General features: G+C 39.7%; 1 protein-coding gene across 1 annotated transcript in view; it reads left to right on the top strand.

Annotated features, from left to right (window-relative positions):
• The window catches only part of NCF2 (neutrophil cytosolic factor 2), a 59,944-nt gene that overhangs the window by 16,330 nt on the left and 28,906 nt on the right, over positions 1–14,708 (top strand). Inside the window, exons 4-9 of the mRNA XM_077453138.1 lie at positions 1,347–1,484; positions 2,675–2,782; positions 3,044–3,103; positions 3,973–4,016; positions 9,355–9,496; positions 12,523–12,585. Of these exons, the coding sequence (XP_077309264.1) occupies positions 1,347–1,484; positions 2,675–2,782; positions 3,044–3,103; positions 3,973–4,016; positions 9,355–9,496; positions 12,523–12,585 (555 nt within the window). The remainder of the gene's footprint in view (positions 1–1,346; positions 1,485–2,674; positions 2,783–3,043; positions 3,104–3,972; positions 4,017–9,354; positions 9,497–12,522; positions 12,586–14,708) is intronic.

Here is a 14,708-nt window from a genome sequence, read left to right as displayed (position 1 = left end):
GGACAGAAGAAAAAAGGAGCAGGGGGGGAGGGAAGGCGTTAACATGGACTACTCCAACCATAGATTAACCGTACACCCCTCAGTGGAATCGAGGACTATCTTGATACCCAGATGGAAACAACAGATATAAATAAAATAACTTTTATTTTTAAAAAGAAATATGAATTTAAAAACAGCTGTTGACAATCAACATAGTAACAACAAACAATTGTACAATCAAACAATACCCAGCCTTCTAATATAAGAAGGTTCAGGGTACAGTGACTGGTATCCAAGTTTATCGTATATTTCAACTAGTTTCGTGACTGGAAGTCGCTTCTTCAGGAAAATTCTTGGTACAGATCTAAAGTTAAATACATATTGTCAACATTATTAGTATAATACAGTAGACATCTCAAAATCACAATTTGCAGAGTATTTTTTATATACATAAACACCTTTAATACTACAGAGCATACGGCTCACCACCGGGGACTCCAGAAACGGGCCAGAAAATAGAGCACGGGAGGCTCCCACCATTTGGGGTTTACCACCCTCGGGGCGGACACGGGAGGTTCAGTAAACAGAGACAACTATAAAAATAAAAATAAAATATATATAATTTAATTTACAAAAATTGGGTAATGAAAAAAAAAAATGTGTATTGTATTTTTAATCAGTGGTAATATTAATGAGGGGTTAGCGTACCTATGCAATCATAAGTGTGTATCAAAACATGCGGATTAGAATTTTTAAAGGGGGTTTTTTTTATTCTCAATTGTACTCAATTATCAGAGTCTCGTTACATGTATGTTCTTTCCCCTTTTCCTTTATTTCATTCCATATTTATAGAAAACATCTTATCTAGGATGTTATATAGATGTTAGTTGGTGAGACCAGTTGTAAATGTTTCTAACATGATATTTCTTTTTCAAAATAAAAGTTATTTTATTTATATGTTGTTTCCATCTGGGTATCAAGATAGTCCTCGATTCCACTGTGGGGTGTACGGTTAGTCTATGGTTGGAGTAGTCCATGTTAACGCCCCCCCCCCCCCCGCTCCTTTTTTCTTTTATACATAATTTATGAGGATGAGGATACCAATTATTCTTTATTAAAAATACTTAGGCACTACAATTATTCATCAATTACATGTGGACAGGTTGTTCAACCTGCCTGCTGACTAACTCAGCTGTCTGTGACACTCACAGAATCTAATATACTATGGAAGCCAAATGACTAGCAACTCTAGCAACAGACAAGAGTGGCTTGAACTGAGGAGAACCCCATTAATTTATCAATGAAATGTACATGTGTATTATGGCTTTCCTCAGATTTACAATGAATTGTTAACATTTATCTTCCAGATATTATATAATGTTGCACTAGGACATGCGAAAGTGGGGAACTGGGCAAAAGCAGAAGAGAATCTCATTCTGGCCCTCAGTCAGAAGGTAGAACCAAGGCATGGCACCAAGATAGAGAAAGCAATGCAAGAAATCCTGGTATGTATTATTTTGCAGGGGATATACTGTAGGTATAAATCAGAGAGTAGAGGAGGGCTGGGAACCTGACTCATCCCCAAATTATCATTTTTTGCTAGCTGCATCCATTGTAGGCATTGTAAGAGGTGGTCAGAATGTTTTAACCATCCCACCATTGTGGAAGCAGCAATAATTGTTCATGTAGTCCAGAGTGGGGATACACATCAAAGCTGTGTGATATATGGGCTTTGTATTATTTTTGCTGCAGGCCAAGGTTGTGTAGAAGGAGTTAAAGTGTTACTAAACCCACAACAGGAAAATAAGTCTGTATAAGCAGTAAAGAATGCTTGTTATACTCACTGTGGGACCTAAGAGGTAATCCTCTGCATTTTGTTTGTTCCTTACTTATTATTATTATTCCCCTTCTTTCACTGTCCCCAATATATATCCAGATAAGACAGAGCCTTGGAGTCACTTTGCACATGCTCTTTTTGGTGTGTTTTGCAAGAGTTTTTTTTCTTTGGAGGGTGCATGTGATCAGGGCAAGGCCATTTAGCACTGTCCAGACAGAGGGTCAGGGGTCCTGCAGCCTCATAGGACAGCCAGAGTAGAATGAAAACTCCTCCTACAAGCTTTAACCAGACACTGATAGCTACAAGACTGCTATATATACTGCTGATGAGAAAAGGTATTTAGCAGTTTATATTTACTAAAATAATTGCATTTCCATGTTCTGTCTACCGTGGGAGACCAGATATAGTGAATGCAGTCTCCTGGGTTTAGTAACACTTTAAGAACGCCCATGTTAATGTATTTTAGATAACATAATAATATTAATAGAAAAAAACAGGCAGGAGAGCATGTAATGTTTATGTAGGCGGGAATAGTTTTGCATGCAATTATGCTCCTACATCCTATAATTTAGCATTAAGTAGTGTAACACCCTAACTGGTCATTTACATGAGATTTAATCTACATTTCTAGTCTTCACAATATTTTTTCTGTTGTTTAATATTCTATAATCTCTTTGGTTTATCTAAAGATTCCTATTTGTATTACATGGATATATTAGATTCTGGAACCTGCCTATTTTTTAGAGCTTTGAAGGGTGCCTGGGTATTTAGAACAGCCTAAAATACATGATCAATTTGGCATAGCAACATTATCGGTGAACTGTATTTTCTACCACCCATTTATCATTTATGTCACAGAAACAAAAAGATTTTCCACTAACAGAAATGCCTAAAGGTCGCCTATTTCACCCTAATGAGAAGCTTGTGGAACAATTGGAGAAAAAGGACTATTTGGGTAAAGCTACGGTATGTTCATTACCATTCACACTATTCAAATTATGTAATTAAACTAAATTTTCATTTTCTCTCTTTTTAATAATTTCTTGCTGTTATTGAGATATTTTAATATATTACTGGTCTATGGTCCAGGTGAATATCCTTTAGTTTTGTCCCATAGTGCTGTTGTGCTACTTTCTGTTTATGAATGGTGCTGTTACCGGTACCTTATTTATGAATTATATAAATGACCTGTATCTATGGAGGACTTAGCAATGTCATTATTTTTAGGTTGTGTCCTCTGTGGTTGACAAAGACAGCTTCTCCGGTTTTGCACCCCTGCAGCCTCAGGTATAGTTGAATTATTCCTTTTTTAGTGAATATTGTGCCATGCAAATGGTGCCTGTGCTGGTGATGGAACATGACAACTTGTCATGGATACAGTATGTATGTACTGAGGACAGGTGAGATTAATAAGGTGTGAATAGGATAAGATAAGATAAATATGAGATCCTCTTCTACATTCATCCACCCACCCTCCCTTAGAGCTCTGGCAATTTGCCAACTAAACTTAGAAGCATAAAATATTAAATAACTCCAGTAATAAAATGCTGGATGGGAGCTCAGCCAGCTGAAACTTCCCAACGAGGAATCATATAGAGGACAGCTATGGAATGATTATGAATCATAGTGACTAGGCATATGAATAACAGAAAACTCAATTTTCCTTGAAAAAAATATGACTTTTAATGCTATACTGTATATTTTGTAACAATGCAACTAAATGTATTAAAGGCACCAATAAATTAAATAGTTGCATCCTCAAGTATTGTAATTGTGTTGTATGCTGATACAAGGCCAACTCCTTGCTTTTATATGGTACCTTTATTACATTGGATGTATAATTTTTTTGAACACATGTAGGCCATATCATGTGCATTGTTCTCTTTTTATTGTTCTATATGAAAAATTTAATAAAAATGATCTGATTAAAAAAAAAAAAAAAAGTATTGTAATTGATTTATGTGAGTACTGTGAGCACAATTTCACAGCACAGAATTCCATTCTTTTGTGTGATTCTTTCACAGCTTTAAAGTGGGAGCAAGTGCAGTTTAAATGATAGCAGGGATGATTTTGTAATTTATTTGTGATCAAAGTTTGTATAAAATGTTATAAAAATTTTGGGTATATTTTTAATGCTGCACGTTTTCATTTTACAGAGTGACAACCCACCAGCTCGACAAAAGGCCCCTGAAATACTTAAGTAAATAATATCTATAGCCAACTTTTTCTCTATCTGTTTTGAATATCTTCTTCCTCTTCCTCCTCTTCCACCTCCTCCTCTCCTTCTTCCATTGCCCAGGAGTAGTCTGCTTCCAATGCAACATGCTGAGCACTAATATAGATTTGCCCAGATCCAGACTTTAGCTGGAATGTGACTGGAGGAGTCAATTCAATGCCCACCATGGTAGCCAATGGTAGAATAGATGGCTTTAGTGTGGCAATAGGAACTGGTTTTGCATCACTTCCTTCTACTGCTTGAGGGACTATTTCTACTATGTGAAACTCATCCTTTGCCGTATTCCCAAGACATACTGTCCTTAACGCCAGTTGGTGCTCACTCTTATCTTCATCTGACACTTTAAATGTGAATGTCTTGTTCTGTTCATTGAAGGAATAGAACCCCATCAAATTTTTATTGCTGACTGTATGAGATTTTTTTTACTGAGATTTTTTCCTCTATACAGTGAGAAAAAAAAGTATTCCGTCCCCTGCTGATTTTGTACGTTTACCCACTGACAAAGATAGGATCAGTCTATAATTTTAATGGTAGGTTTATTTTAACAAAGAGATACAGAATAACAATAAAAATATCCAGAAAAACGCATTTCAAAAAAGTTATGAATTGATTTGCATTTTAATGAATTAAATAAGTATTTCTGGCTCTCATGCAACGAGCTCATTTTAGGAGCACTCGCTTAAAGGGAGTTCCCTCCCTCAGCCAGGGCATTGAAACTGGGTCTTGGCAGGGTCTTCCAGCATGACAATGACCCAAAACACACCACCAAGGCAACAAAGGATTGGCTCAAGAAGAAGCATATTAAGGTCCTGAAGTGGCCTAGCCAGTCTCCAGACCTTAACTATAGACAATATGTGGAGGGAGCTGAAGGTTCAAGTTACCAAACATCAGCCTCAAAACCTTAAAGGAGTTGTAAAGTCTCCAGGTTTTTCCCCTTAATGCATTCTATGCATTAAGGTGAAAAACCTTCTGTGCTGCAGCAGCCCCCCAGAGCCCCCCTTTTTCTTACTCTGAGCCTGACCATTCCAGCAGCTCCGGCCGCTGTCTCGGGTTCTCCTTGGACAGATTGATAGCAGCAGGAGCCATGCTGTCAATCATATCCAGTGACACAGGAACCAGGGGCGCAGATGTTGGGTTACAGAGTTTCAGAGGATGGGAGAGGCTCTGGAGATGTCCTTAAGATGAGCATGGGAGGAGTCAAGGGAGCTAGAAAGCAGGAGGTCTTGGGAGGAGCAGAGAAGACTTCACACTCTTGGGGGCCAAGGAAGTGAAGTGTTTTGAGAAGGAGCAGGTGGTCAGTTGTATCAAAGGCAGCAGAAAGGTCTAGATGTATAAGTATAGCATAGAGGTCAATGGTTTTAACAGTTAGTAAATCTCCCTAATAGGACAGAGAGAGCAAACATCTAAATTCCAGGTTTTCCACTCAGACTGCATGCGTAGCATGGGCCTAATACAGTAAAGTGCAACACAATTGGCATATATTGCATCACCATGGGAAATTTAGAGTTGAATTGCATGGAAACTTATTTACATTGTTCATTTCACATTGGTTGAACTAATTTCTGCAGCTTTGGATGTATTTTACTTGTTATGGCCACAGTGTTTTATTTAGAAGGTGAATTGAGTAGTGATGATTTGGGGGAGGGGGGGGGAGGGGGTATTCAAACACCTATGTTACACTACGGAAAAGCAAGTACATAGTGGGACATTGGTACTATTGAAAGATATTTAAAGGAGAATATAATCCGAAGGAGATTAAGGTAGGATGCAGCACCAAATGATGGGTTAATAGACGCAGAGTTGGATAAAACCGGTTTGATTTCTTTATAAGAGTGGGTATAGAATTGCTGGGATTTATGCTTAAGAGAAAAAGCTGAAAAATAGCTAAAATAGAAGAGAAGTTTATAAAGATTAAAAATACATTGGAATCCAGTTTAAGAACTACTGAAATACAAAGTATTATCAGAAGATCTAATGAAAAAATGTAAACTAGATCAGGTGGTAAGGATAAAGAAAAGTTAAAAAAAATATCAGGGGGGCCTTGGTGACTTTAGAAATAAAAAGTGGTAGTCAGATAAGTAAGAAACCCACTATTTCTGCATGATGAATGGCACACCCACACGAGAACCTGACTGGATTAAGGTCAAAAGTTGAGGGAGAAAAAAAAACAGTAATCACATATAGATCTAATAAAGATTACTATGGGGCAACATAAATCAGAAAGTAGAGGCCACCAAATAATGGAAAATAGAGGGTTAAATTGGATAACAATAGAATATGGGTAGATATACTCCCCTCAAAATAACTCAACACACAGCCATTAATGTCTAAACCGCTGGCAACAAAAGTGAGTACACCCCAAGTGAAAATGTCCAAACTGGGCCCAAAGTGTCAATATTTTTTGTAGCCACCATTATTTTCCAGCACTGCCTAATCCCTCTTGGGCATGGAGTTCACCAGAGCTTCACAGGTTGCCACTGGAGTCTTCTTCCTCTCCTCCATGATGACATCACAGAGCTGATGGATGTTAGAGACCTTGCACTCCTCCACCTTCCATTTGAGGATGTCCCACAGATGCTCAATAGGGTTTAGGTCTGGAGACATGCTTGGCCAGTCCATCACCTTTACCCTCAGCTTCTTTAGCAAGGCATTGGTCATCTTGGAGGTGTGTTTGGGGTCCTTAGGTTGGAATACTGCCCTGCGGCCCAGTCTCTGAAGGGAGGGGATCATGTTCGGCTTCAGTATGTCACAGTACATGTTGGCATTCATGGTTCCCTCAATGAACTGTAGCTCCCCAGTGCTGCCAGCACTCATGCAGCCCCAGACCATGACACTCCCACCACCATGCTTGACTGTAGGTAAGACACACTTGTCTTTGTACTACTCACCTGGTTGCTGCCACACATGCTTGACATCATCTGAACCAAATAAGTTTATCTTGGTCTCATCAGACCACAGGGCATAGTTCCAGTAATCCATGTCCTTAGTCTGCTTGTTTTCAGCAAACTGTTTGCAGGCTTTCTTGTGCATCATCTTTAGAAGGGGCTTCCTTCTGGGACGACAGCCATGCAGACCAATTTGATGCAGTGTGCGGCGTATGGTCTGAGCCCTGACAAGCTGTCCCCCCACCCCTTCAACCTCTGCAACAATGCTAGTAGCACTCATACATCTATTTCCCAAAGACAACCTCTGGATATGACGCTGAGCATGTGCACTCAACTTCTTTGTTTGACCATAGTTAGGCCTGCTCTGATTGGAACCTGTCCTGTTAAACCACTGTATGGTCTTGGCCACCGTACTGCAGCTCAGTTTCAGGGTCTTGGAAATATTCTTATAGCCTAGGCCAGTGATGGCGAACCTTGGCACCCCAGATGTTCTGGAACTACATTTCCCATGATACTTATGCACTCTGCAGTGTAGTGAAGCATCATGGGAATTGTAGTTCCAAAACATCTGGGGTGCCAAGGTTCGCCATCACTGGCCTAGGCCATCTTTATGCAGAGCAACAATTATTTTTTTCAGATCCTCAGAGAGTTCTTTGCCATGAGGTGCCACGCTGAACTTCCAGTAACCAGTATGAGAGAGTGAGAGGCATAACAAATTTAACACACCTGCTCCCCATTCACACCTGAGACCTTGTAACACTAATGAGTCACATGACATTGGGGAGAGAAAATGGCTAATTGGGCTAAATTTGGAAATTTTACACAGGGTGTACTCACTTTTGTTGCCAGAGGTTTAGACATTAATGGCTGTGAGTTATTTTTAGGTGACAGCAAATTTACACTGTTATACAAGCTGTACACTCACTACTTTACATTGTAGCAAAGTGTCATTTCTGCAGTGTTGTCACATGAAAAAATAGAATAAAATATTTACAAAAATGCGAGGGGCGTACTCACTTTTGTGAGATACTCTCTCTCTCTCTCTCTCTCTATATATATATATATATATATATATATATGGAGAGAGAGAGACTCTCTCTCCACTGTAGTGAGTGGAGCAGTGATTGATTGTTTTGGTCTGTTCAGGGTTTTCAGACTTTGATTGAAGAAGTTTCCAAAACATAGGGTTGGAAAGGTGCATGCAGAATGTGGATGGGGAGGGGATAAATGAAGCTGTAGGAAGCCTTGCCAGAGCGTTCTTTTCCCTCCAGGGAGGGTTCTGGGGTCTCTTAGGGCTGCTGCCCCTGGAGGCAGCTCTACTGAGACATAGCACTGCAGTGTGGGCCTCAGCAAATGCTGGGCTGAGGGCCTGGAGAAGATTGCCAATGGATGTTTGCTGGAGGGAACTGCACTGAAGTCCTGTTCTGGAGAAGGATTTTGTTATCTCTCTCACTGAGGCTCTACCTGTGGATGCTGGGTGGGAGACAGCTCCTGAGACACTAAGTAAAGATCTTGCAGGAGACTAGTAATTGTGCAAGTGACAGAAGGGAACTAAGTGCCAGAAGTGGCTATATGGACTGCTGCTGTAGGGTCCTAGATATGCTGGCTATTCCATATTATCTCCAGAAAAGCTGATACTGGAAGATTAGAGAGAAGTTTGACCTATTATCCTTACTGATAATTTTGGAGTATCCTATGACCCTAAACTCTCTCCTGTTAAAGTTCTTCAGTAATAAATACAAAACATGGATGTTCCAGTCTCCCTATTGCAGTGGTGCTTGAATCTCCACTGGCATGTTAATATCCTGACAAGTCAGGCAGTTTACTAAAAATCATCTCTTCACTCCTCCTACTGCACAATGCCTTTTGGTATTTGTAGTGTAAGGAGTCTACTCATCCTATTATATGGGACTACCTTCCCAGACTACCACTCCCAGGATTCTCAGCATTCTGCATAGACGTCTGTGAGCTTGCTTCGCTTTAGCTCCCCCCTGCTGGCTGGATGAGAATTGTGCAGCATAACATCAGTATTTCAGTAGAGAAAAAGGGAATGTCTCCTCCATATTGCTGTAGCCCATCACCTGGCTATACATATGTCATGAAAAAGTTTCAGTTTTTACATGATTGTGCTGAGGTTTGTACTTGTATATTAGACTCTCACTTATCACACAGTAATTAAAGCATATTCTGTGAATACAAGGTAGCTATGTACATCTACTATGTTACAGTGTACACAGTAAGTAGATGCCCCCTCCCACAGTTAGCACAACTTTGCCACACCCACATTTGCCCTATTATTCTCATCACAGGGACCAGGGCTGAATATCCCTCTCTCTTCCTTTCCCCAGTAAAAAAAAAAAAATATCTATGGCCCTGCAAGTGTATTCATGGTTTTAATGATGTTTTCTGTCTCTCAGAACTCTGCAGGGGGAACCTCATCGCGTTCTGTTTGAATTTAATCCAGAGACCATAGAAGAGATGGGAGTCATGCCAGGGAATATCGTCTTTGTGCTCAGAAAAGGGGATGACAATTGGGCTACTGTTTTGTTTAATGGAAAGGTAATCAAACTTTAGGGAGTTTTCATCATATTGTCCCAGTCCAAATAATGCAGATTACTGAAGCCCAGTTGTATAATGTCAAAGACGTTATACTTTCATTCCAATTTGAAATCACTTAAACTGAACATGTGCTTAGCCCATGAAGGCCAAGCAACAACTAATGCAAAACAACAGGTTCAATTATAAGCTGGTCTTACCAGTTGCACAACTTGTTTTTTTTCTATTTCCATTCAGTATGGCACAAGGTATGAAGAGTGAACCATGTATATTAGTGACAAACTCCATCTTGGAACTTACACAGGACTGAAGACTCTCTGACTCATGTGGCGGCCCTCTTCATAACCAGATATCTTTCTTTGCTTCGAATGGCTGAATGGATCAGTGGGGAAGTGAGGGGAAAAGCGATCATGTGCTGCTGGTGGAGCCACTATTAAATTGAACTTGTTGCTTTGCCCTGCATAGGAAACACACATGTTGTGCTAGTGCAGACATGATAAACTCATGTATGTATTGTATATACACATACCAGTAAATTTGGTTACTTGGGGCCATTTTTACCAGTTATTTATCTTAAAAGGCATTTGTGAAATTGGACCTAATGCTCACATCTGTTTCTTGAAAAAGTAACAGAAGCATTTGTATAATGAACCTATGCAAGTACAAATTTCATTATTGTTGATTTGGTTTTTCATCCTAACCATCTGACATCAAATATTGATGAAATGTTTCAATCATTTTCACTTGCAGAGTAAATCATTAACAGGCTGGGTCTAAGGTTATGAACACTCCCAAACAATTTAAATACCATGGTCTTTGGCAGACTATAAATACATATTGCCAACCCTCTTGTTTGTACCGTAATTAGGAAAAGATTTGCAAAAAAAACAAACTCTAAATCAGTTGATCATATTTCCAGCATTCCCCCTTGTATCTCACCTATTTTGTATACAAAACCATTTATTGAATGGATTTTGTATACAATAATTCATTTTTTTAACTAAAAAAAACATTGAGCGTTAATTGCAATGGTGGTCCAAGTTACATAAAATCACACCAACAATACTGTATGTATCTAATGTTATATTACTTACAAACATTTACAGTAAAACCACTTATTCATTAATATCAAGATTGGTCAATCTTTGGTCTAGAACAGTTGAGGATATTTTTAACATTCCCCCTTATTTATTGTATATCACTTATTTTGTATACAAAAGCATATATTGATTAAATGTATATAAAATAGCTTAGAGTAACCTAGAAATGTTACTTAAATGTAAAAAAAAAAAAAAAAGATAGACATTTTATTTCATATCTTTTGATCAACATTAAAGTTTCCAATACATTTAGAAGCACAAACTCAACTGTTGAAGGCCACTACATTGTAATACAATTTATTGCGTTGGCACAAACGTTTGGCATTCTATTTACATTCTTCCTCAAGTCAATATCAGTTTAATTCAATAAATCCTCAAAAGGTTAGTCCAGCCAAACAAAGTAGGGATCCAATTGGTGAGATATAAACGCTTGAGTTCCTGGATCTGCACACCTGTGTGTTGTCATTATAACAGGTTCCCAACAGATTGAGGGTTCAGATCTTCTTTATAAGCCAGGCCACCGTTGACCTTCTATTGGTGGTTCAGTGATGTCTTACAATATTATAGAATACCCCCACACTCAGACATCAGATGTTGTAGCAACATGTCGGGACCAGAAGGGAAGTGGTCTGCTGGTTCTTTTCATAGAGAGGAAATGGACTGTACTTTTATTTTGTTTTAGTCTCGGAAATTTACTGCAGTATCTGAAGTGTGAATTGATTCCACAGATTTAACAATTTTAGTAAAAGTCTGCAGAAATTTCAATGTCTTAGAAACACTAGTAAAAACCTACCCAGGCTGTCTTAGCAGCCAGACCCTAATTCAGTGTACACACCGGACTTTTCGTCAGCAAATGTCCAACGGAATGAATCTGCCAGACAATTTGACCGTGTGTGGGCTTAATCGGACCTTTGCTGTTTAAAAATCAGACGGACTTTAGATTTAGAACATGTTTCAAATCTTTCCGAAAAATCAGTTCGTCTGTATGCGCAAGTCATCACGTTCAAATTCATCGGACTTTGGTGTGATTGTGTATGGCCAAGTCCGTTCGTTCGGAAAGTCCATCAGAACTCCGCTGAAAAGTCCATCGGGAAGACCGTCGGAGCTAGTCTGCCGGAAAGTCCGGTCGTGCGTAAACGCCCTTAGGCCCCTTTCGCACATGTAGTCCAATAGGGTCCGCCTGTTTTTCAGATGGACCTTATAGGACTCTCCATTCTTTTCTATGGGCAGTCGGATGTCAACAGACTTTTGTCTTTTTACACCCAGCTACCTCCAATCCAGCAGTTGAGTTAAAACGGACAGCCGATCTGCCCATTAGAGCAGAGTGGACTGTGTCCACTACACATTAGCAGTATGGACATGGACCTGTCACCTGCACGCTCAGCAGGGGATCAGCAGACAGCAAAACCAGATCCGGCCTGTGTGAAAGGGGCCTTACGCACTGGCCCCCCCCTTCACCTCTTCTTCTGACCAGATAGATATGGAAGCTGCCAATGCTGCTGCCACTCTTACCAAAAACAGTTACCCAGCTACCTATACTTTCCAAGTCTGACCTAAAACAACTACACCTGTACGGATTTATGACTTCACTGTATATACAGTATATACATGCACACCTTTCAGAACTTTGGCTCAAAAAGTATTGATGCCATTGTATAACCTTGACATCCAGGCAAGTAGAATTTTTATAAGGTCAGCAATCACATATTACCTATACCTCTCAGTACAGTTTTTTTTTCCATGGGCTCTTGTATTCCTTTTACAATAGAAATCCATAGATGTTACTCATGTATCAGGAAAGGGCAGACATAAGGGCAATTTCAGCATGAACCCTTTTTGTGTTTCAATACAGAGGAAAATGATACATTACTTCTGATCATTAAAATTATTTATTCTTGTCTCTTTTCTGTGTTTCTCATGTGTGTTTAGAAAGGGATAGTCCCATGCAATTACCTAGAACCTGTTGAGTTGAAATTCCAGTCCCAAATTCAGGTAAGCATATGTTATTTAGTAGAAAGTAAAACTGTAAGGATCCTAGAAATCATGATTTAAATTTTACACATTTCATAGTAATTGTGACAGACCCAACCAGGACAGGGGCTTTTGGAGGGGACTGCAGGGTGGCCTTTTGCATACTGACTATGCCTGTGCTTTAAAGGGGGCATTACTCTTGGAGTTGTGTGCGTGGGGGACCTAGTATTGTTTCTGATTCAAGTCCATGTCTCCCCAAAACACACAGACTCTGGGGACTGGAGGACCCAGATACATATTTAGGACCTCTATGCCCAAAACCAGCAATGACTGCTTTAGATTGTGACTGCTCTAAATTGCTTCTCAGAGCAGATGTTGATATCATCAGCTCAAAGCAACCTAATTCTGAGGTCCCCTGATATAATCTGTTTAAGGTGTTGTGTCTTTATCCCATTGTGTGCCTCCTAGGTGTGCATTCTTAGCGTTCATTGGGTCATCTATTGTTTCTGTCTGATCATCTTAGGGAGATGAGATTAAAATTGTGACCAATGTACCTTGTTATCGAACCATTGTGGAATGTTATATGTTTATGTTGATTAGCTTACTTTGATTATGTTCATGTTGGCTGTTCCTTAGCCATTTTAAATATATTCCTGTTTACAGTCTGTATTGTTAGGGTAATGTGATCAGGCCCTACCTGGTCTTGTGTGCTATAAAAAATTCTGTGCGGGTTTTGAATAAAGCAAGTTCCTGGATCCAGACTGGATGAAGCTATAGCTTGATGGAAGCACCCAAGCTAGGTGCTGGACGGTTCAGTCACAGTAATAATAAAAATAGTAAAAGTTGTCTACGTATCTACATTTAACCACTTGGCGCCCATACTACGTCTATTGACGTCATGGGCTTGCAGTGGTTATATCTGAATGATGCCTGAGGCCACAGACATCATTCAGATATCGGCGTTTTCAGCCGGCGATTCCCTGCACCATAAGAATGATCATAGCGGCTGTTCCGCCACTTGATCGTTCTTGTGGGAGGGGACGCCCCCCCCTCCCGCCGGTGCTTGTACCGACTCACCGCTTCCATCGTTGAGTCGGTGACAGGATCCACCGGCCCCCGCCAGTTACCATAGAGATTTCCGGCGGACCAGATCGTCCCCGGAGTCTCTATGATCGTTCGGAGGCCGGGCGCGATGTTATGACGTCACGCCCGGCCTCGGTATTCAAATTAACGGCGCCGATTTGGCAGGGAAGCCAGGATTGTTTTTTATTTATTTTTTTATTCTTCCCAGCCTAGAGGTGAGATATGGGGTCTTATTGACCCCATATCTCACTGTAAATATGTCCGATCTTGCCATATTCCTATTATAAGGGATGTTTACACTCCTTGTAATAGGAATAAAAGTCATCAATTGTTTTTTTTTTTTTTTTTTTTTTTTTTTTAAGTGTCAAACTAAAAAAATAAAAATAAAATTAACAATAAAAAAATAAAATAAAAAAGTAAAGTGCCCCTGTCCCCGTGAGCTCGCACAGAGAAGCGAACGCATACGTAAGTCCCGCCCACACATGAAAACGGTGTTCAAACCACACGTGAGGTATCACCGCGAACGTTAGAGCGAGAGCAATAATTCTAGCTCTAGACCTCCTCTGTAACCCAAAACATGTAACCAGTAAAAAAATTGAAAGCGTCGCCCATGCGGATTTTTATTTACCAAAGTTTGGCGCCATTCCACGAGCGCGTGCAATTTTGAAGCGTGACATGTTGGGTATATATTTACTCAGCGTATCTTTCTCTTTCACATTATGCAAAAAAATTGGGCTAACTTTACTGTTTTTTTTTAAGCATGAAACTGTTTTTTTTTTCTGAAAAAAAACATGTTCGAAAAGTTGCAACGACCGCCATTGTATTCTCTAGGGTCTTTGCTAAAAAAACATATATAATGTTTGGGGGTTCTATGTAATTTTCTAGCAAAAAAAATAGGAATTTTACATGTAGGAGAGAAATGTCAGAATTGGCCTGGGCGCAAAGTGGTTAAGCAAGGAACTATGTTGAAAATTGTATCAGGCCCAGAGACTAGGCAGTGGACTTTCATAGAATGAAGTTCTATTTTGCCCAGCAATATAACTAGGAAATGACCTACCTGC

Source organism: Lithobates pipiens, unplaced genomic scaffold, assembly GCF_037356315.1.
Source record: "Lithobates pipiens isolate NorthernLeopardFrog02 unplaced genomic scaffold, aLitPip1_a1.2 Scaffold_23, whole genome shotgun sequence".
NCBI lineage: Eukaryota > Metazoa > Chordata > Amphibia > Anura > Ranidae > Lithobates > Lithobates pipiens.
This window is presented reverse-complemented; position numbering and strand designations above follow the sequence as displayed.